This window comes from Lathyrus oleraceus, chromosome 7 (genome assembly GCF_024323335.1).
Source record: "Lathyrus oleraceus cultivar Zhongwan6 chromosome 7, CAAS_Psat_ZW6_1.0, whole genome shotgun sequence".
Taxonomy (NCBI): domain Eukaryota; kingdom Viridiplantae; phylum Streptophyta; class Magnoliopsida; order Fabales; family Fabaceae; genus Lathyrus; species Lathyrus oleraceus.
In genome coordinates, this window is record NC_066585.1 from 148,267,424 (window position 1) to 148,289,889 (window position 22,466).

The 22,466-nt window shown below is 44.2% G+C and overlaps 3 protein-coding genes and 1 pseudogene across 4 annotated transcripts in view; 1 reads left to right on the forward strand and 3 right to left on the reverse strand.

Moving 5' to 3' along the window:
* LOC127107512 (ATP synthase subunit alpha, mitochondrial-like) overlaps positions 1–513 on the forward strand; it is a 3,311-nt gene extending 2,798 nt beyond the window's left edge. Inside the window, exon 2 of one of the 2 annotated variants that reach the window (XR_007795749.1) lies at positions 411–513. The gene's annotated coding sequence lies outside the window, so the exon portion shown is untranslated. Of the gene's footprint in view, positions 159–410 lie in introns of those variants that run through there. The other variant, XM_051044788.1, reaches the window with a different exon arrangement.
* A 4,803-nt stretch (positions 514–5,316) lies between these two features.
* LOC127107518 (ribosomal protein S14, mitochondrial) lies at positions 5,317–8,070 on the reverse strand. The gene has a single exon (XM_051044794.1). The coding sequence runs from the start codon at positions 8,068–8,070 to the stop codon at positions 7,768–7,770; it is 303 nt and encodes a 100-aa protein (XP_050900751.1). The 3' UTR covers positions 5,317–7,767.
* LOC127107517 (60S ribosomal protein L5, mitochondrial) lies at positions 5,414–9,040 on the reverse strand. The gene has a single exon (XM_051044793.1). It carries the CDS (start codon positions 8,629–8,631, stop codon positions 8,074–8,076), a length of 558 nt encoding a protein of 185 aa, XP_050900750.1. The 5' UTR covers positions 8,632–9,040; the 3' UTR covers positions 5,414–8,073.
* On the reverse strand, positions 8,567–21,785 carry LOC127102511 (uncharacterized mitochondrial cytochrome b-like protein AtMg00590; annotated as a pseudogene).
* Between the last annotated feature and the right edge of the window lie 681 nt (positions 21,786–22,466).

The following is a 22,466-nucleotide window of genomic DNA, read 5'->3' on the forward strand; positions in this document are numbered from 1 at the left end:
CCGGCGCATATTAGCTTAGCTGCGCTTAATAGGCCGGCTTCCTCTCTGGCGGCCACTTACCTTACCCACGCTACACTCCCACTCCAAGCTACGCCTGCTGAGCAAGATGCATTGCAATTTCCTCTTCTGTGGACGCACCGGAATATTCTCCAGGACGAGAAGATAAAGACTTTTATGGCGGGCTTTCTCTCGTAAAGCCAAAGACGCCCCAAGACAAGGGGGAAGGGGACATAATCAATAGAACCTGGCTGGGCCCATTCCTAACCTGTTTCGAAAAGGTTCGCTCATGCTGGAGGGAGCATCCCCACTTAGTGATCGGTCCGCTAGTTCGCGCAAATCCGAATAAGTTATCACGGACGAGCCACATGCAGGGAAACTTGCACGTGTGGTTCTGGCCGGGCTTTCCTGAGGTATCTAATAACCTTGCTTCTGCTCGCCGCTGGCGCACCTCTCCTAACTATTGCCCATTTATTCCGGAATAATCTTTTTAGGAGGGACAATTTTACATATTTCTGCCAAATCCTTCTATTATTAAGTACGGCTGGTACCATTTCGATGTGTTTCGATTCTTCCGAACAAGAGAGGTTTGATGCTTTTGAATTCATTGTATTAATTCCACTTCCTACTCGCAGTATGCTCTTTATGATCTCGGCTCATGATTCAATTGCCATGTATTTAGCTATTGAGCCTCAAAGTTTATGTTTTTATGTGATGGCAGCATCAAAAAGAAAGTCTGAATTTTCCACGGAAGCCGGCTCGAAATATTTGATCTTAGGTGCATTTTCCTCTGGAATCTTACTGTTTGGGTACGACCGGACAACTACCGATATCTAAAAATCTCCTTTCTTAGCTTAGAATGTTGTTGTTAAATATATATCGTAAACTATCGGATCGGGTATTACTTAGATGTGAAACTTGCAGACCTCATTGGTGATCTTACGGGGGGAACTAAATATAAAAGAATATATAGACTTGTAGAGACCCTCTATGTAGTTGTCTATCTGAGGCGATCGATCTACATCTTTCCTCATAGCCCCGGGGCTGTGTCTCGATCTCCTACGTGCGAAATCTGAGGGACTAGTTCCTATGGAGATTCCCCTTGGTCTAATTCCACGCCTTATGACGAAAGGAGAGTCGGCGTGGCGTAAAGTGAAGATTGAGGGAAATAGAGATAAATTCCCTTCTGGGGTATTCCGAAGGTGTAACCTAGGCAACGAAAGAAAAAGGGGCCCGAGACTTCAACTAGAGGAGCGACCAGTTGGTTCACCAAACCCCGACCCAGCGTCACGCGTTCTCCAGGTCCGAAGGGATCCAGTGCCCAACTACCGACTCCTTCCGGAATTGCGTTATCGGAGCCGAGCCAGGAATGGCCGTTAGTGGACACCCACCACTTTTCACCGGTTAGAGAGGCCCTCTTTAATACATTAAGAAAAGATGTTCACAGGGGCCAGAAAGACTCGGTCATAGGAACTTAGACCGCCTACGCGCTGGTAAACGAAAACCACCTCGACCGGATCAGAGTAAACAACAATGTCGAATCAGGCCGCCCCTTGCCTTGAAAGAATTCACAGGCGGCCACCAGCTTTCAAAAATTAAATAAATAAGGGGAGATCTGCTGCTTACTGCTCACGGAAACATCCGACCTATACTATAGTCAAGTCGTCCGCCTATCTTTCTTTCTGATCTCTCTTCCTTCTATTTATCATATTTTTTGCTTTGACCAATTCAAGGTGAAAAAAAATGGGGTTGGCTAAAGCTAAAAAAGGGGAAGAGAGGATAGCTTTGGGGTACGCTCACTTCTGCATTTTTAGGTTATCGAGATTATCAATCGCTCTTTTTAGTGGGGAGGAATAGTGCGTGAATGGCGGTTCTCAGACGAGGGAATCGTTCCTCTCTAAAAAAAAAAGATAGGCTAGAATGAATGCTTCTATCGATAGAGCTTTCACGTCTGCATATAGAATCGTTTTTTTGCCTTTCCATTCCGTTCTTACTATATCATGGGCTGTTGGGTTGGAATCCGTGTGATGGTTCGAGAGTCAAATATTCTTCGCATCCATCTTCGGCCTTGTGTTAGAAATGTCCCGCGGGACTGAGTTAGTGGTCGAGTCGTTTTTGGTAATTGACACCCGTCGCATTAGTTTCAATTCATATGTTACCATTCATAGTGAAGTAGCCCCTTTTTGATGTCTTAGTGCCTTATTCTATCTATCAAAGTCCTTCTTTGTCTATAGCTCGGGTCAGTCCCCCATGGTCTGCTTTGATTTTCTCGAACAGTGCCGGCCCGCATCAGGGACTCTCGTGCGAGCCATACAACGTTCCCAGGCAGGAACTGCTCCTTTCCTTGAGCTCCCTATTTAGTTCCTCCCATCCCAGCCAGGCGTTGATCTCGCAACGGCCCTCCAGCATGTCCTCATATCGCGTCCGTCACCACAGCAGCGCATCCCCAGATAGATACTAGCCATTGTGACTTGGTCGTAAAAAGGGGCACAAACAGAAAGTACTATTCCATATCCCAAAAGTTAGTCTTCGATCCTTAGCATCTCGGGTGCCAACGCTTTGGTTTCGCTTGATTCGAACCATCTCCGTCGAGCCACTGCTTACGGCCTTATGTAGTATGGGGACCTCGCCCCTATTCTCTAAAGCTTGCCACCCCGTGGAAGGTCACACAAGAAGGCTATTCGACCGACAAAACTTAGGAATTAGTGCGTGCTGAAAAATTTACTTTTCTTTCTAAGGGCAGGAGAAAGAATCTTGCATCTATCTCGAGTTGCTCCCTTGAGCGATCTATCCCTGGTTTTGTGACGTCGAGTTTGCTCTATTCTCTTAGCTCGGGCTCCTGCTTAGCTTCGCGCATGATAATGATAGCGGCATTCTTTTTTTGTTTTGGGGAAGGAAGTCGCTCGCTAGTGCACTGCACCTCACCCAAGGTTCACGTCGCTAGGTCAATTCATGCTTCGACGCACTCCCGCCTCGTGTTTTCGACAGAGTGTTGTGCCATACTTCGAGAATGACACGGTTCGGAGGAACTCTAACTCATTTGGGTGAAAACTCCTTCTTCCAATCCCGTAGAGAGGCCCGGAAGAATAACAAGACGATTGACCAATTGAATCATCTTAAATTAAAGACATCATGCCCTAGACGCGAAGGTGAGTAAGAGAGCCGGGTGAATTCTGCGAAGATAGAAGAGCGGACTTCTGAGGAGACTGGAAGCCTATAAATAATAGGAATGGCAAACTGGAACCTCATCCTTCAAAGGTTTGGTGTATATGTGTCCTATTCGTAACGACCCCGACCTTGCGTCATGGAAAGTGGCAAAAAGCCTAAGACTCTACGGGCTAGCCGGGCCTAAAGGAGCTTATAAAATTCCACCTATGTAGTGGCTCGCATTCAACAACTAAGAGTCTTCCTTCTCATCTCCTTATTTTGAATTCCATGATTCTTCATTTCCCACCCTAGCCGCCCTTCCTTAACAAGATGGCTCGGAGCAAGCCAAGCAAAGTCTTACGTTATCTACTATCTTTTTTTTTAGCGCAGAAGGGGGGTAAGCACACAATGAAATAGGTGGAGAGTCACATTTCTTTATAAAGCCCAAAAGCCCGTTTAGCCCTTCGGACTAAGGCGTGACCATAGGATCTCACAGTGTCGGAATGAGTTGAAGACGAGATGTGGTGTCCAGTCGGATAGGGCGAGGCGAGAAGGGGAACAAGGATCAAAACAGGCATGGTGCTTAGGGCGGCCTCTTTCATTTCCTGACGTTGGGTTCATTCGCGAACGAGACAAGTTTAGCTAGGAGCCTCCTTATTGCCCAGCCCCCTTCTTAGTTGCCGAAGTATAGGCCCGCGTGAGATCAAAGTAACCTGCCGTCCGTTCGCTTTGTTTTGGTCTTGACGTGCTTTGAAAAACATAGATATATTATTTGCACTAGAACACTGACGATAGACCCACCGGGAACACATTCACTACTAGGCATTGACATCTTAATGCCTTGCAATCAGGACATTGATCGATCTTTATGCTTCCCAGCAGCTATACAATACGAATCGGCTACCAGTACCTATTAAGTTAAGTTAAGACCGCTCGAGTTCTTGAGACCGGGGAGGGGCACCCCCAGTGCAGGGCCAATTTCAGTGCCGGTTGGAGACCTGGTTCGAGATGCATATCTTGAAAGAGAGCCATCACCTCGCCCAACATCCCTTCCTTTTCAATAGTAAATTCGAGAGCCAAATCCAAAAGCTTAATTAAAAAGCAGTTGATCTTGATCCAATTCCCGATGCATAGGGCGAAATCTGGTTGAAGCCCCCGGTCATTTTTAGTAGTGCTGCTCGCTATAAATATCTTTTTGAGGACAGCTGACGTCAAAAATTGTAGTTAATTATGAATCTTCTTCTCAGAAAGACCATCGAAGAAGAGCATATCCACCTTGAAGACCTTCTGGAAAGTCGCCTATGGAAAGAGCATACCCAACCAATATGAGCCTGTCCGAGACTTGCCATTCCCATGGAAGAAAGTTTCCCTGCGTATTGATTCATTACCGACTGAACGGAATATGCTTGCTTCTATTCCCTCCGAGCGATTAACCGTGATTGTATAGCTGTACGGAATCCCCTGGGGAGTTAAGGGATAGGTGAAAGAGGAGGGGGTGGAAGAACTACTTCAAGTCATCCATAAGATTCCATACCTTTCTGGCTATACGGAAGGGCGGAATGGATCATCAGAGGGTGGAAATTAACTCCAATTGGAATACTGGCTTTTCCATAGGGATTGCATGCCCATTTTAGGGATTAATCACTTCACGGGAGAGAACACGAGGGATGAGCGACGATCGGCCTACGTTTTGACTAGTCATCATCGGTTTACCCGCTTGCTGAAACCACCCTCCATAGCCGATTGGATGGTTGGATAGCCACTCAACTCTTCACTATACTTCCTGTATCCCACTCCCCTCTCTATCTCTCTCGACCCATTCACCGGAGTATGTTGGGCTGGAATGCCTCCATTCCCATCTCTTTATGATCTCTGGGCCTTCCCGCTATGAGATATTCCCGGCGCAGAAGCATATTCATGCATAATACTCAAATAATAATTTCCCCTCTCCATATAGGGGTAGGAATCCCTAGAAGAGGATAGAAGGTCATTTTGTCATCAGTGGAAAAGCATGCGTGATAAGGATACTCCTCTATGCGAATGTTCTAGCTTTCAAAGGACGGGGAGGAGGAAGGGAGTTTCGGGAACAAAGCCCCCGGATTTAAAAGTGAAGCCCTACCCTAGTAATATCTTTTCCCTATCTAAGCTATATCAACATAGCCAACTATAAACTAATGCGCTTGTCAATGAATTCTTGGTGTAATACGTAAATGATTGGTGTCAGAATTTTTCACTGATCAGTCTCATCCGTGTAATAATTAGGAATTCCTCTTCCAACTCGTCCCGGAATGGGCGTTATGGCAAAGAACAAGAAGAACACAAAAGGAGGAATTTGTCCAATAGTAACAAATGGTGCCTCCACAGGTTGACATCCGATCCAACCTAGTAGTAAGCGATCCGCCAAAAGCAACCAAAATATTCCTTGGTGAATAGGGCGAAAACTTGAACTACGCACGTACATACTTTTAAAAAAAGGTAAAGCCAACAGACATATAAAAACAGGTGCTATTGCGGCTACACCTCCCGATTTGTCAGGTATACTACGAAGAATGGCATGGATCGGTAGGAAATACCATTCCGGCACAATATGAGGCGGGGTGGGCATCGGATTAGCAGGTATATAATTGTCGGGATGCCCCAAAACATTAGGAGCATAAAAAATCCAAATGGAAAAAAAGATAGCAAAAGCTACCCAACCTACTAGATCCTTTACATAAAATAAGGGTAAAAAGAAATTTGATCCATCTCTGAATGTACACCCAATGGATTATTTGATCCATATTGATGCAATGCGGCCAGATGAAGAAGACTGGCGCCTACTAAAATAAAGGGGAGTAAATGATGAAGACTAAAAAAACGATTTAAGGTGGCATTGTCCACGGAGAAACCACCCCAAAGCCAAGTAACTATGGTATCTCCTACTACAGGTATGGCGCTAGCTAAGCTTGTAATTACTGTAGCTCCCCAAAAGCTCATCTGACCCCAAGGTGGTACGTATCCTGTAAAAGCTGTCACAATCATTAATAGGAAGATTACAACTCCGAGACACCGAACAAATTCCCTAGGACTGCTATAACTCGCATGATATAGACCACGAAAAATATGAAGGTGAACCACAATGAGAAACATACTTGCCCCATTAGCATGCATATAACGGAGCAACCAGCCCCCTTCAACATCTCTCATAACGTGTTCTACGCTGTTGAAAGCTAGATCCACATGAGGTGTGTAATGCATAGCTAAAAAACGCCAGTCACTATCTGAATTACTAAACAAATACCAGCTAACGAACCGAAGCCCCACCAATAACTAAGATTGCTCGGGGTTGGATAATCTATCAAATGTTGATTAAGTGTGGAGGATATAGGTTGTTTTAGAAGAGATAATCGTTGGTTCCTTATAGTCATTTTTTTATCTTTCCTATCGTGACAACTCAGGTTCCCCCACCTTTTTTCGTTCTGGGGCCCTACTTAAAAAGAATAAAGAATCAATTATTTATAGTACCTTTTCTTTCTTCCACCTCCGAAGGATGGAGGGGGTATACAGCGAAAGAAGCGAGCGTCGAAGGGGTCGGGTCATCCTGGGTTACTGAAGAGTCGGACGACTGCTCGGTGACCGAATCTGAGGGGTTTTTACCGCTTTCTCTTCTCCCCAGCACTCTCATCTTACTGCAACAAAGCAAGCTTAGGAATGAATCTAATGGAAATTTAGGTCTCTGTCCGCTTGGAATATTTTTATTTCCTCTTCGGTGAAAGAGGGCAAAGGTGTGTGGGAGAAATAATTCTAAAAGGAGAGAAGATTTCGTCCACCAAGCGGGACAGAGTGCGACCCCTAAGCAATTGGAGGTTCTCGTCCAGGGTCCATATCATCTGAAAACTTTTCCTGTTCGATTAACATAGCTAAATTTGATTTGAATAGGATGACTCAGCGTCAGGAAAAGTCAAGTAAGTCCCCCTTTTGCCTTGAAATAAATTGGTTTCGCTGCGCCCTGAATCAATAAAAAAGCTTTTTTTTTAATTCATCCCATTTTTTTGGGGCGAGGGTCTTTCATTAAAGGGGGGAAAAGAGGGGTGGGGCCGCCTTGCGCAGCTTTAGAAAGGAGACAATTTCATAAAGTAACTCTCTCCAACCTTTTATATCTATCCGGGCGAGATAAAGTCAATATGATATTTGCGTTGGTTTTTCCAACGAAACTAAGCACTTTTTTTTCTTTATCATTCGGAAGGCTCAGTCCCACACTCTGACTTCAATGATGGGAACAACCCCCGCACTCCGGCGCTCCAATGAACAACAGTTCTCCGCCTTACTTTATTTAGAATAGTGGTCGACCCCTCGGGAGTTACATTCGTAACTTAATGTTATGTTCACGTTCACGCGGTGATATTATATCCAAGAGTACTACCCTGTACGTAGTCTATGTCTGGGGAGCATACTTGACAGGAGATAGACACAGGCGGTAGATAGGTCCCCCACTTCGATTCCTGCCCCGTTAGCATCTCCGATCCGAGATAAGGGATTACTCCGTTAGGTCTTTTCGGTCCGGAGCCGGCCGGTAATGGACCTACTTACCTTGCTTGTGGACCAGCTGCGGAGCTAACCCTTGTTTTATGGGTTTGGCGGTTGCTACCAAGACGATTTCTTTATGCCCATCAAAGGACCTCGAGATGCTAATCCACGAAAAACGATACGAGAAATTCGAAAGAACTCATATACGGAACGAGGGCGACCCGTGGAAATACATCGGTTTCTTACTCGTGCAAAGGAACTATTTCTTGGCAACTTGGACAACTTATAACGAAGTTTGTCCCGCATATCACTAGGAAGATCGGAATCTTTACAAAAGGCTTTATAAAGCTTTCGTCTCAATTCATATTTAGCCGCGAGCAATCTGCGTTTGTGATCTCGTATATTTCGCTTCTCCGACATCTCTTACTGAGTTTCTCCCTCATCTTTTTGCAAAAAGCCGCTCCACGGTGGTAAAGTCTCATCTTGTGTGTTGGCCGAAGTTACAATAGTAACATTGAACCCTCGAATATGTTCGAAGATCTCGAAATGATCTTCCAGTTCCGGGGAGAATTCGCAAAACTCCGTTTCCATCGAGAATTGAATGGAGTTTTCCCGTATTTCGACCGGAGAATCTAACAGAGACATTACTGTCGATATTCTGACCGAAAAATTAGACATTCCATGCCCTCGGAGAGTGCTTTGTCGTGCTAGGTCACTGACATATCCTTTGTCTTTTTTTGACCCCAAGAATGGATTGGATCGAAACGACTTTCCTGTCGAACCCCTTTGTGTCTGTATGAATTTCTGACCGCGCGGAATCTCCATAGCCAATTTTCCATTTATTATTATTAAATCATAGGGTGCCTTAGGTACTAATCTTATTTCACACGATCCAGGAACTTCCATAACGTTGGCGTGATTCAGTTTGAGCAACGGATCCTGACGTGATACATCTTCGTAATGAAAATTGAGTGGAAACATAGTGATTGATTGAGACAAAAAAATTCCCTCCAGACAGAAAGAGAGTCTTTCCTGCACGGAGTAGTGAATAACTATAGAGAGATGTGCTTGGTTGTTGACCAACAGAAAGGATGCATGGGAAAAAGCTATCAGAAATACTCAGATGGATAGAAAAAAGAGGAAAGCAATCCATGAACGCTAAAAAAAAAGGGCCATTCATGGATTCTATTTCTTTGATTATTGCAAATAGGGACTAGCCGACCCACGGTCGGTCAAATCCCTATGAATATATGAAAGCTTCTTCCGGCGATAATTAACTGACTGCCCCATGGTGGCTGTTAAATAGGAGTCGACTCCCCTCTGAATGTCCTCATCTGTTATTTGATTTCCCGGTAAAAGGGACTTTTTCATTTCAATTATAATGGATTCCTGCTTTATTAAGGCATTTCGGTAGCTCACATCTAGGGACTTATCTTCGCGTAATGACTCAATATTACGCAATTCACTGCTAAAATCCCGGACAGCCCGACCCTCCCCTTCTGAAGCTGAAGGACCAGGCTGATCTTGGTTTTCGTGAAATACAGGCAGAGCCCCCTCTGGGGAAGGAGGTTGATTGAACCCCCCAGACATTCCTCCAGATGAAGAGGGGTAGAATTGTGCCACAGCTCTAGCGAGGTCTTCCATGAAGACATAACCTAGTTCCATTATTCCTCGTGAAAGAACAAGACAATAATCTAGTAAAAAAAAATAAAAGGTATTTCCCTCTATTGGGAATTTTCCTAATAAGTGGTAGATTACTAAAAAATGTGAAAACTGAAGTGTCGCGAAAGACTGGGATGGGAAACAAAACGGAATGTACCGGATTTTTAGCACGTGCAACCATCAAACCAGAGACCAAAGCGGGGCTCGACAAAACAGAAAGTATCATGGTACCCTTAGTCCAAAAAGCCTTCCCTGAAATGGAACTTTCATGCTAGTTCTTGCTCCAGCATGAAAGTAAATCTATTACGACCAGCGCGGTTGTTCTTCTTTCCTTTTCTTCTTCCAAGCCTTACATGCACTAAGTTACTGACACTTACGGAATATAAAATCTTACACTGTGCACTGACTATAGTCAACTTCTATTCGCATTGACCGTAGAAAGTTCCTTCCTATCCTATTGCACTGACCAAAGTAGGTCGAGTTGACCTTCCAATGCATTCTTTTCGATCTTGAACTACGATAGACTGAAGACGAAGCCAATTTCGATAAAAGGTGAAGTCGAAGCTACTCATTCAACAGGGACAGCTGGAATCTACGCTAGGATCCAACCTGCGCTGCCAGCTTTCTTCTCTTATTTAATTTTTAGTTACAGGGAAAGATAACTCCTAAATGCAGCCGGGATCTTATATATGATGCCGCTCGCCACAATAGAAAGACTGTTTTCACGAGCTTCTGTAAGCCTATCGCCTATTGGACAAGGCAAGGAAGAAGGAACTCTGATAAAGTAAAAATAAAGGTATTCCCTGGTTCGGTTTACCTGGGCCAGAAAAAGACTAGACACACAAACCGAAAGTCTTCTTTGAATCAAGTTCTCACTTCACTTACCCTCTCGCTACCTTCTCGTTGTTTTTGTTTTTGTTTTTTTTGACTTGTTGGCTAACGTTGACCGGCTTCGCGGGACCATTTCGGCCTACACAGGGCTAAGCTCTATTGGGCGTAGCTTATTCGATCCAAGCAAACTACTCGAAAAAACGAGAAGAAAGATCGACTCTTTTATCTAAGCAATTTCTTTGTTTAACTTTAAACAGACAGACGGATACGTAGTGGAATAAGGTGCTGCCACTATAGGTTCGAGTAAGCTGACTGGTCTAACCTCAGTCAGATTATAGGTCAATAAGTGAGACAGAGGTTACTGGGGAAAGGCGAGAAAGTAAGTCCATCAAAATAAGTCCATTTACTTCGTAACCTTTACTTGGAAGACTAAACCCGCGCCTTACCTAGGGCTGCAAGTAAGGACTTCACATCCGGATTGGACGCAAACAAGCGCACCAGCTATTTATATAAATTCCCCCTAAATGATCATAGGCCGGTCAGTTCAAAGCTCTAAGAGGGATAAAAACCTCCATATCTTACCACCGCTTTACTCTTTGAGTTGATAGCCAAAGAGATATTATAAATAATTAAGGGAGGGGGACCCACAACGAAGGAAGGGGGATACTACTAATGCTTGCTTCAATCGCTTTCTTTATCTTGTGGTCGACTGCAATTGAAAGATTCGTTCCTGTTTTAGGATTGGGGCGGTGTCCGCCCACTAATGTAAAGATTGGGCGGGGGAGAGGTTATTTCGACAAAAGATAATTTATTTTTGATTGAGTTCCAGGCTTAAGAGCCGAATTAGCCATTGGGATTGGTGTACAGACAAGACTGATTGAGATTTGTAATTAGCTGCAATAAAAGAATACGCTCTTTCGACAGAGAAGTGAACGACTCCGATCTGCAGATAAGAATAAGGATAACCTTGAAAGGAGTCTTCTTAGCTTGAAAGAGGCCTTGAAGGAGTGAAAGAGAGAAGATTGAGTAGCCGGGTGAATATCCTTTGCTATTGAATTTTAAGAAGCTGTGGCTCTTTCAATAAGATCTTGGACTGGGATACTAAGCAAGAGAGCCAAAGGGGCGAAACGAGATATAGATGACTGGATCAGTCTGGCTACAAGACCTTGAAAAGGGAATAAGCCCTGGGACTTCTTTTTTAGTTAGAGCTTTCAATTTATTGGTCAGTCATAGCTGCAGCTATAGCCGATAGACTAGGTCTATAGGGCATGCCCTTGAGATGTAGAAGGACTGGTCTTTTCCTATTTTAGGAAGGTAGAAGGCGCTGCCCTATACGTGCCTGCTCGCTTGAGCGACTCTCAGTCATTGTAAATAGATAGAAAGAGCACGAAAGTATACTGTCTTACTGGATCTGCTCTATGGAAATGGAATTGAAATCCTCTTAGTCCGATTCCTTACGAAGAAAGTCTGACTCTATCTGCTCAATAGCGAAGGGATTTGGGCAAAAGGTGTACGACTTAGTAGGAGAGGTTCTGAAAGAGTGAAGGTAGTACATCTTTCTTTTCCTTTTGATTGAGATGGACTCCTCTCTACTTCTGGGACGAGGTATGACTGAAATAGGAGAGGTGTCCTTCCTAGGTAAGACCAGACCTGGTTGATTAGTCTGCCTTCTGTGATCCGGGAATGGAAATTGGAAGGCGGTAGTTCAGGGACTGTTTTGGGGGCATTGATCCTAGGTCTTAATCTGTTGTCATCTTGGGGGATTCTTGTGGCATATCATCTTCCATATGTAGGTTTTTCCCAATCCTCATAATGGTCTTTCGATTGTTCCACCAATGCTACTGGAGCACTCTTGATGCCCAAAGTCTTATGGCCGACGGCTCTTAAGGGTTTACACTCACAATGAAAATGAATGCATCCCTTATTCGCCCTGGCTTGGTTAAGCCCAGAAGCGAAAACAAGGAAATCAGTACCGGAGACTCCTCCGATATAGGCAGGCTCTTTAGGGCGATTCTCCTCTTCCTTAGACATAAAATCTAGTTAGACCCACTAGGTAAATAAAGGAATTACCAAGGTCAGACACATATCGCAATCTTACATCTACCTTTGCCTTACCCACAGAAAGCCTTCGCACAGATTTCCTTCCTACGTTTTTAGCGGAGAGAAGAGAATAGTCTAGTTAGTAGTCCTACAGAAGCCAGAATCAATCCTATAGATTAGAAACTGTAACCTATAATATTATATGCATATCCTAACCAGGGAATATGCGCAGAAAAAAGCACCTTTTTTCACTTTATCACTGGATTGCGAACTTACTGATCCTTTTGATGAGAATGCCACTACTCTTACTTACTATCTTCAAAGCCGCCTATTGGCGTGTCTGGATCAGGTGAATCGCTTGGCTAGATATCTCCTTAAGCGATATATCGTTAACTCCTTAGTTCCGGATAAGAAGGGATAAGCACGAAAAACCCTAGCTTTCTGTCGATCCTTAGCTCCAACTTGCGTCAGATCCTTTTGCCCCTTACTCTGCTGGATGGAAAGCGGATGCAAGAGAACTCTCAATGGCTGCAAGTAGAACTGCCATTGAACTATATGGATAGCAACTCCCACCGGATGGAGATATCTTCACTTTTTTTTCAAGCCGCTTGCCGGTAAGAAAAAGAGACAGCTACTGGACACTACGGGGACTGTAAGCGATCTAACAGAACTGGCTTGTTGAACGGAACTCAGACTAGAGATATCAAATGACCCAGGGGACTGGACCTCTAGATGTAGCACTGGATGTAAGAAAAAAGTCGCAGAATAGAATAGATAGGCAAAGCAGCACTTAGCACTCCAACTAATGGCCTTAAGACTGTTGCAATTGGTACAACAGCTTCTCAGGGGATTCAATCAAGAAGAGTGGATTCTGGGCTACGCTAAACCTTTTCCTTTTCTTTTGCTGACCGGAAGGATTTGATGTCCAGACTGGATAAACATCTAAGAGCTTCTTCTTTGCATTTGCTTTGGGATTTCTCCCCTGCGCATTCCGAAAGTCAGTGCCACAGTCTCCTCTCCGGCTCGTTACAAGTATTCCACTCTAGCCTCTCTGCATGAATCCCATTCCGCCTCACTTGCAAGTCTTCAGAAAGGGGCGGTCCTGACCTATTAGGAAAGGGGAAAGCAACGAGAATCTTTCTACCTTCACGGGTGAACCTGGAAATAAAGAAACTAGCATTTCCCTTCACTCATGCGGGCGCAGAGTCACGAGCTCTTCATGGATAGAAGATAAAGATCTGGGTAAACCTCATCAATTCCATTCTATGTCGGGGCGGTGCCATCATTTCTCCCGGAAGGATTTCTTAAGGGGAATGATGAAAGAGGCTTGGTATTCGAACTCACGAAGCCACTTTCGAAGGGGAACTTCTTCCTTTAGGAGTTGGAATCTCTGAAAGCGGGGGAATTTACGGATCTTTTTCCATATCCCTAGCTCTCAAGAAGATAGGAGTATGTCATGGCTACGCGATCAATAGCGATATCGTCATAGCAGCGGAAGCTGACAGAGTCCTATTATCATAGCGAGGAAGGATAGTAGTATGAAAAGTAGTCCATTACATATGTATGGTATTTTAGTACTTATACCCGTCTAAGCGGCTAGTCTTTGACGTCAGGTTTAACTCAGGTTGGCTTTCCGTTAGGTTATAAGGAGGATTTACAGGGGAGAGGTGTGTGTCAGTAGAGACCATGTGCAAAAGATGTCGTTGGAACGCTTTAACAAACAAGGCCGTTACGTAGATGCTAACAAAGCAAGCCGCAGCTCGCGATCGATCTATGGACTTAGGTACTTAGAGCTAATCGTATCATAGCAGTTCTTTCCGAGTAGAAAGGTATTCTATTAAAAAGAGAACTCATTATGTAGTAATCTTTGGAAGTCAGTATTCTAGCCACTTCCTTCGCTATTGATGGGACATCTAGATCTAGGTCAGCCGCATCTGCAGTTGAAGCAGTTGACGGCCGGGCCAAGGCCAACAAGAGCCGTGTTTGCATTTGATGAGCCTGACTAGTAGCAGCAACCAGGTTATGTCTGTGCTGTGACTTTATATGAACCGTGTCAGAATGAGCATCAAATCAACAAAAAGTTATCAGCTTCTTTCTTAAGTGCTTCAGTTCGACGTGATCTATCGCAGACGGTTTTTCATCAGACTCTTCCCCTACTTTCCACGCATCATGAGCGGATTCACCTTTCTCCCTCTGCTACTCCAGCCAATTAGTCATCTGAATCTTAGAATGCGCTAATGGTTGGGGGTCCACCCAAGCTTTCTCGATCAAACTCTCTGACGTCGAAGAAAGACTTCGAGGAGCAGGGATGATTTGAAATAGTTTATTATACACTTAACACCAAGCCAATCTTGACTTAAGTAAGTACAAGCAAGGCTATGGACTCTATCAAGAAGGTATGGAACTTCTCGACGCACCTCTTGAAATTCCTTCTTTGCCACATCTCTCTTAGCTTATTTTATTTCGAGTTAGCGGTTAGAGGGAAGGATCACTCCTAAAAGCTGCCTTTCTCTTATATACGAGAGCACTGCTGCCACTTCTGAAGCTAGGGACTTCTTTCTGTCGATACCTTTACTTTAGAGAATGAATAGGGGCGAAGCGGTTGAATTGGCTTCCAAATCGATATTTCCTCTGCCTCTTATCTTTTATTTATATTTAAGGCACTCGAAGCATATTGGAAAGTTTCCAGTAGAGCGGGAAGGAGGCTTAGTCAAAGACTTTCAAGAGCTTGTTGGAGGGAATTTTTCAAAGGAAAGGGAAGAGCCCGGCAAAGTCCGAAAAAAGAGATTGAATACCCGGAATTCGCCGAGAAACCCCTCCCTTTGAAGTAATTCAATCTTTTCAGCCAGAGGTTCCAAGTCCGTAAGCTACTCTGATTGAACTCGACATCAGTGATTTCGAGCGTTACTGAAAAGCAAGGGCATTTTTGAAAAGACCCTACTACTAAACTAAGGTTCTTTTGAAGATTCCTTTGGTGGTCACCGGTGGGTTAACGATAGAAATCTGTCTTGGTGTTCATCACCTGGTTAAACAGGTAGTAAAGTTAGGCCGTCGATCAGGGTGGCTGTATGTTGCACTTTACTGTAAACAAGCATCAACATGCTTTATGCACTATTCTTCTTCTACTCACCCTAAGAGGTTGACCGAACTATCTGTTCCCATCTCTCTCACGAGGACGGGACTCCCAAGGATCATTCCCCCGTTTCACCGTAAGGTGATCCGTAGGCGTGATGATCGAGCAGATATAGTAGTCAAGTTGTATCTTTCTTTACTATAGCAAACATTTTTTAATTGGCTAAGAAAGTGGATAGATCAACTTTCTCTTCTATCTCTACTCCCCCTTCTAATGTGAAGGCCTTGGCTACCGATGCTGCGAATTCTTTTTTTTTTTTAAGAATTACTGCAAAGGTATGTTCCGTCTATCTCTAGTATTCCTTTGCTACAAGGAATGACTTGGGATCCGATCCGACCTGGAAGGCCAGGCCACACTGAAGCCTATCCGATTGAAGGGCTCTCGTCGTAAGAAAGGAGTTCCATCTGTCTTCCGAGCCTTCCCCTTTGAAATCCATTCAAGGTTTCAACTTGCTGAGTCTCGGAATCAGTTCCGTGGGCGTCAACAAGCTAATTGGTTAGGCGCGTTGTGGTTTCCTTGGACGAGGTCTTGTTTTGACCCTAACAACGAACTCATCTCGCAGATAGGTTGTTCTGCATTTGAGGAAGCTGTTAGAGTCGGACATCCTTGTCCAGAGTTTGCTGAGGTTATGCCCAGCCTCGGCCGACTAGGTCAGTCTATAGAGGGTGGGGGGAAGCGTAGGATATTTCCCATAGGTAACTGGGTTATCCGGCGTGTTTTACATCCCCTTCATAAGTGGTGTATGACGGTTCTGTCGACACTCCGGGACTTTAAACCAAACCGCTCCGGTGGAACGGTTGGCAGGCTCATCTAGTATTCTGTAGATCTTAAGGAAAGCAGACGGGGATACAATCAATAAGCTTCCTGCCTGGTATCAGATTGGATGCACTGGCCAGGCTATCTCATAGTCTGGTACTCACTGCCAGTAGACTGAATCAGGTAGACAGTCAGCTCTCTTACAGCCGGTTACTGCGGGAGAGAGTGCTAGTCTAACTGCCGGTACGGGTATGCTAATAGATAGAGGATCCGCCAGTCCTAGAATCAGAAAGTAGCTTGTCTGCCGGACTGGCTGCTTCATTGAATGTGTCGATCTTATTCTATATAAGGAGTTGATTTGCATCCATCCTTGTCTGGCAGTTAGCTAAGCGAGAAGCTGTGATCGAGGAAGCCCCGCCCGGTAGTGCCTCTACTCTACTAGTCCTAGTACTAGATACTAGATAGACAGGCCGATCACCGGTGGCATAAGATCCTTCTCTGCTTGTCTAACTCAAGCCAGATAGCAGCAATCACTCGAAATAGTCATATGCGGAACACATGCAAGTCCAGATTTAAAGATAAGAGAGCCAAGTCTATCTCTTAAGACCAAAAGGAAATGTTGGGGGGACAGGTCTCTAGGGAATAAATGCCAGACAGAGGTCTAACCTAACCGTTTGTTTCATGCAGTGAAGCGGGCTAGAGCCAGGAGTACGGGATTGTTTGAAGGCCTTTCCGGTCCGGTTTCAGCCAACTATATATAGTGTCAAGGAATATAATTTATTTTGGGCAAGTAAAGTCAAAAGAAAGGGCAATATTCCAAAAAGTAGTTCCTGACTCCAATCAGTCAACTACGGGCGGTAAAAGAGCTGGTAGTGAATCTTCGGCGCAAGCTGTAGGAGTAGGACTAGTTTAGGTTTAGGCGAGGGAAGAAGCAACGGCTAACGAGATAGGGGCGACAAAGCGAGGGGATTGAGCCTTTCTCCTAGCGCAAGAGTTTTCGTCGCTGGATTAAGACGACTTAGCTACTTGTCTGAAAGCGGAAAAGGAAGCTGACTAACTTCATTCGGTAAAGCTAGATAGCAACCGAAAGAGGCCTGAATAAGCAAAAAAAAGGGGAAGTCATTGGATTATTCGCTTTGATAGGATTGTCTCCTTATGTGGTACTCGACCGGCTAGACTTCTATTACTTTTTTTTTTTAGTTTCTAATCGTGTTAAGCATTTCCTATAGCTGGCGAGAAGGGATCGCTTATTAACGAACCTGGCGAAATTCTAAAGAGGGATCACAAATTGCCCTATTTGTGGGACAGATGGGGAGGACGTTTTGCCATGCTTTGAAAGATTGTAGTTGGGCAAGATTTGTTTGGTCTGTTAGGCCAGAGATCTGGTCGCACTTCATTTCAGCCCCCTTACTCAATAGATTTATTAAAATATCCATGGTGCTGGTATGCATACAGTGTCGGAGCTTGAATGGCCTCTCATTTCATTTTTTAAGTAGCAATTCACCAACTCTGGGCCCAGCGCCATTCAATCTTGTAAACTCATTGACACCGCAATTGGAAAAAGAGATACGAACGGAGAGGAATAACCAATCGATGAAAGAACATGAAACCATTCTGTTTCAATAGAGGTACGAGATACGGTTGGGGGCAATGAAGTAGGTGAAGTGGTTGGATTTTGCGAGCTGTTCCAACCACTGCTGGATGTGATTCCAAGAGCCAAACGAGAATGAATACCACACAGAAGAGTAAAGACCAGGCTCCCTAATAGAATGTTTAACCGATCCATTCCGGATCGACCGAATTGGTACGGAAGTTGTAACATGGGAAAACCACATAAAACACAACTTATTTGAATAACCCGGTGACCTACCAATTGTAGAAGTAGGATCTTTGGCAAGCAAAAAGCACTTAAATAATACAATTCGAGTGTACCATCTTCTTTATCATTTCGAGGAAAAGGTGCGGGAGGAAAAGAAAACAACGAAGGGATCCGAATCGGACCTAAATGGGAATGACATGAAAAGTCTTTTTCAAAACCTAGTATTAAGGGCGTTACGACGATATACGAGAGGAATGGAGAAAAACTCGTGATTGGTGTGGAGGGGAAGATATTTTTATTATATAGTTCAAGAAAGAGTCGTCTCATTTCCTTACATTAGCCATGGAAGATAAATCAAAGTCAATATCTGTGAAACATGAGCTTATGATATAGCTACACCTAATTCCGAGAGAAGATAGGAAAAAGACAGAGGAGTACGCGAAACTGCCATTCTATGCTCAACCTTCTGACCACGAACAACTAAGACAGATAAATAGAGGACTTGAACCTGTAATGTGTACTTAAGGGCTAGATAGACAGATGCCTCTTCCTATCTTCCTTCTTGACTGGACCAAAAGATGGATAGATCTAATACGTTAATTGTTTTGATCACAGGTAGCGAAACCAAGAAAGAAAGGATTCGCGAGTGGTGCCTCTTTCCTTTCTATTTTTTGAAATTTCTTCGCCAATACCTTTTTTATAGCTTTCCTTTAGCTGCTACTTTTTTTTCCCAGTCCACGCCCAATCAGAGTAGTAAGTGTGCCTGCTCCGTCCTTCTTTGACGAAATGGATGCTTTAGGGGAAGGAGGGACTTCACTAAAGATGGTCTGTCTGCGCGCCTGGAAGGGAAGGCTTCCGTGCAGGTAGTTCAAGGCTGAGGTCAAGCTATGGGCGCAAGGAGGTCTAGTAAGTTCCTTCTTCGTCTTTTGCTTGTCATTGGGCAGGCGATGCCTTCTTCAATGAGATAATTTATCTTTAGCAAGAAGCAAGCCCTCTTCAAGCAAGCTGTCGAATATAGATTGAAGAGGGTGATCGTAGATCAGGGGAATCAAATCCCATTGCTCCAACCAACACATTTATATAAGCTAAACCTAATGTTTTGCCGGATGACAGGACGGGAAAGAAAGGCTAGCAGATCCTTTCTTAGGAGGGAGTCTCTATTTTCTTTTCCTAGCTTCCTCAAAAGCATGATGTAGCGACTTACTATTAATTAATAATGCGAGCTAGCATTTGGGGCTAATGTCTGTAGATGTGATACCTCCCGGTCAGAGACGGAGAATCGCTGTTATCGGATCTGGTAATAAACGTATGCTTAGTAGGGGGGGCTTGCTTTTGGTACTAAATTCCTCCTCCACCCGAGCGTTTATTGCTTTCTTTCTCGACGAAGGAATTGATAGAGGCGAAGAAAAAGAAGTGAAATCTTGACCAGTTCGTATAGAAGTCAAGGGAAGAGTTTTCAAGGAACCAGCTCCTGGGGACTTCTATTAAGAACGGCTTTAGGTCTTAGTATGTGGTACAGCATATAGAGTCGTGAGACGCTCTACTTCCTCTTGTTCAGTTATCGATTCGCTGGCTGTTTCCGGCTCGCCCAGATGCTTTGCGAGACTGAAAGCTTCATTTTGTGTTCGGTTGCGTTATCTACCGCAAAGAGGGACTCCCCCTTTCTATTAGAACAGTGTTAGTTCGCTATTACTGCCGGTCAGGCCGACGATAATTCTATTCTGATATTGCTATGTGCGCCACTAGAGCTTTGATCATATGCTTTGAGCCGAGTCGATGAGTTTGAATATTCATTCGTGTACGTATGCCATGTAGATTGAAAAGGGAGAAGCCCTAACTGGGGGAGTATAAATAGCACACCAGATGGATCATTCAATAGAAAGCCGAAGGCGAAGAGTTAACACCTCCAAAGGGCTGGGTGAGAGAAAGCGTCCTTTGTTGATACTTAGTGTACACCGCCACCTACTGAAATGGATTAATAAACGTTGCTTTCTATTGCTTGTAGCGGCGTTGCTTCCTTTTGTTCACCGCGTGAAATCTTGAGAAAGAAGGCCTTGTGGGGCATCTCCAGCAGCGCCAAAGAAGGAAGAAGTAAAGTGGGCGAACGAGAATCAGATAAATCAGAGTGTAGTAACCGCATTTCTTACAGCTGTAACCTTTCCCTATCGGTCGATCATCCGAGCATCCGATTCAATCCTCTCCTTTCAGTGATCTCATACCTCTTCGCTTAGCTCGAGTGATTGAATACCATAGCTACTAAGTGATGGAATACCGTTGCTTACGAGGACAAAAGGCCTGATAGGGAGAAGAATGTGAAATCGCTTGCTCGCAAGAGGAAGGAATGATTAGCTCAAGCCTATAGTATAGCGTTAGGGCACCTCACTCGGGGATTTTACCGATTGAAGCTTGCTTGTTAGAAGCTTTGGAAGTTTACTTGTTGCTTGTTGGCTCACTAATAGGGTCACGAACGGTAAGAAGATAAAGAATAGTTCCGATTATTCTGATTCTGCAACTGTAATCAATTCTATTCTATTTAGCTTTTCATTCAAGTCTATTGGCAGTTCATTCTCTCTTGGCTCTCCGGAATATTCATTCAACATGTTGCCCTAGGTAGAATGGGAAAGGACTCTGTGAACGGATCGCCCAGGAGATGGTGATTTTCTTTAGCAAGAAAAGGGAAGTGACCTTTACTAAACAAGCAACAGACTGACTACTTACTAAGGATCCGAAGGAGAACAGTAAGCGATGGAATTGATTACTAAGCTGAATAGAAAGTCATTCGATACCTTCGCTTACAGAAAGAGAAATAGTTAAATTGAAATAAAGGAACTATTCTTTATCTTCTTACTCAGGAGCTACCTTTTCCCTCTTTTTTTAGACTGATTACCGAGTCTTCTATTCCTGTAAGGGGGAGTGGAGTGAGTTCATGGAGCGAGGTAGCCCCGCAGGGAACCCGGATAAATTAATCTATAGCTCAAGTGAAGTGACCAAAGAAGCAAGACTAAGCGCAAAAACAGAGATCGAAAACCCAGGACCAAAGTGTTTTCGTGTTATTAGCGTCTAGGCCGAAAAACTCGTGGCTAAGGTCCATGCACACTAGTTCAACGCGCTCACGTAAAACACACGAACTGAACTAGCAAGATTAGGGTTTGGTTTTTAAGACGGCGCAGACTCAAGGAAGAAGTTTGCTTCAAAGCTAGAAAGGCTTAATAAGCGCATCTCCAGTACACTGAGCTTACACCTTATTTTCAGCACATTTTTACGAACATTATTATTTATTATATTTTCATAAGTAGTAAAGATTTACAACTAGGGCTTTTCCCATACCATACATGCAAACATAAAAAATAAAACCAAACAAAGATAGTTAGCATAGATAGGAGTCTATCTCCAGTAAGCATCCGGAGTAGATCTCAACTAAAAAAGACAAAGAACACCATACATTAAAACACACTACTTTGCGTCTACAGACACTTATTTAAATCTTCTAGAAAGAGTCGACGGACCCTTTATGAAGCTTACGCACACATAGACAAACCAGCCACACAACTAAACACAACATTACAACAAAGTAAACAAACAACATATTAAGTTAAAAGAAAAGCAAAAACAAAGGACTTCTTAGTAGTTTCCCCCAGGTCTCCTGCGGATGATGGAGGCCGCCCTGATAAGCAGCAATTCGCGCTCTCGGATGAGAACCCTCCTTTGTTCTTCCAGAGCGCGAATGTGGTCCCGGAGCTCTTGTATCCGCTTTACCAGGACCTCCTCCTCGACAGGAGGCATGTGCTCCCAGAAGGCAGCCAGGGTTTGCTCCTGCTGGAGCTTTGCGTTCTCTACATTAATAATTGCTTGCTCAATTTGAAAAAGCGTTAAAGTGGTAACTGGTGGATCCATATCTATCTCCCCTTGCTTTGCCAAATAGAGAAAGCAGCTTCTATTTATAGACGTGGGAAGCTCTAAGCGAAAAAAAAAGAGTCTTTCGTTTTTCGCGGGTATCGCCACGTGGCTTAATCCCGAAAACTCTTTCAGGAATAGAACTTAATAATATAGCGCACATCAGAGAAGAGAGTAACCCCCTTTATAATAAGAGAGGCCCCCTGCGTCCTTTCTTCATAGATGGAGCAATCCTCACTCGACAGCTCGAAAGCGGATCAGTACAAACCCACGTGATCCGTATTCGCTTACGTACCAGGCGTGCTTCGTCGTACCCTGACTACTCCTCTTTCACTGGCTTCTACTTGTCTTTTACTGGCTTATTTGTACCCAGCTTCATGATTGAACTCCCCTCGGCCAATCGTCACTCGACAGCAGCTCCGTCCTAGCGTAGGCTGAAGAAGTAAAGCCTCTGCCTCTATCGCTTGATTGAAAGGATCAGACACTTTCCCCTACTTTTGACAGCAGAACGAATTATATTATTAATATAAGTAAGGTAAACTTGCTTTTGCCGATTGCACTCGGATAGCGGCCTGGGCCGTCCTGGAATGGGACAAAAAGAAATTAGATGGACTGGACTTGGGCTTTGTTTGGAAAGCCAGGAAAAGGTGGCATTTCCGGGCCAGGGCTGAAAATGGATCT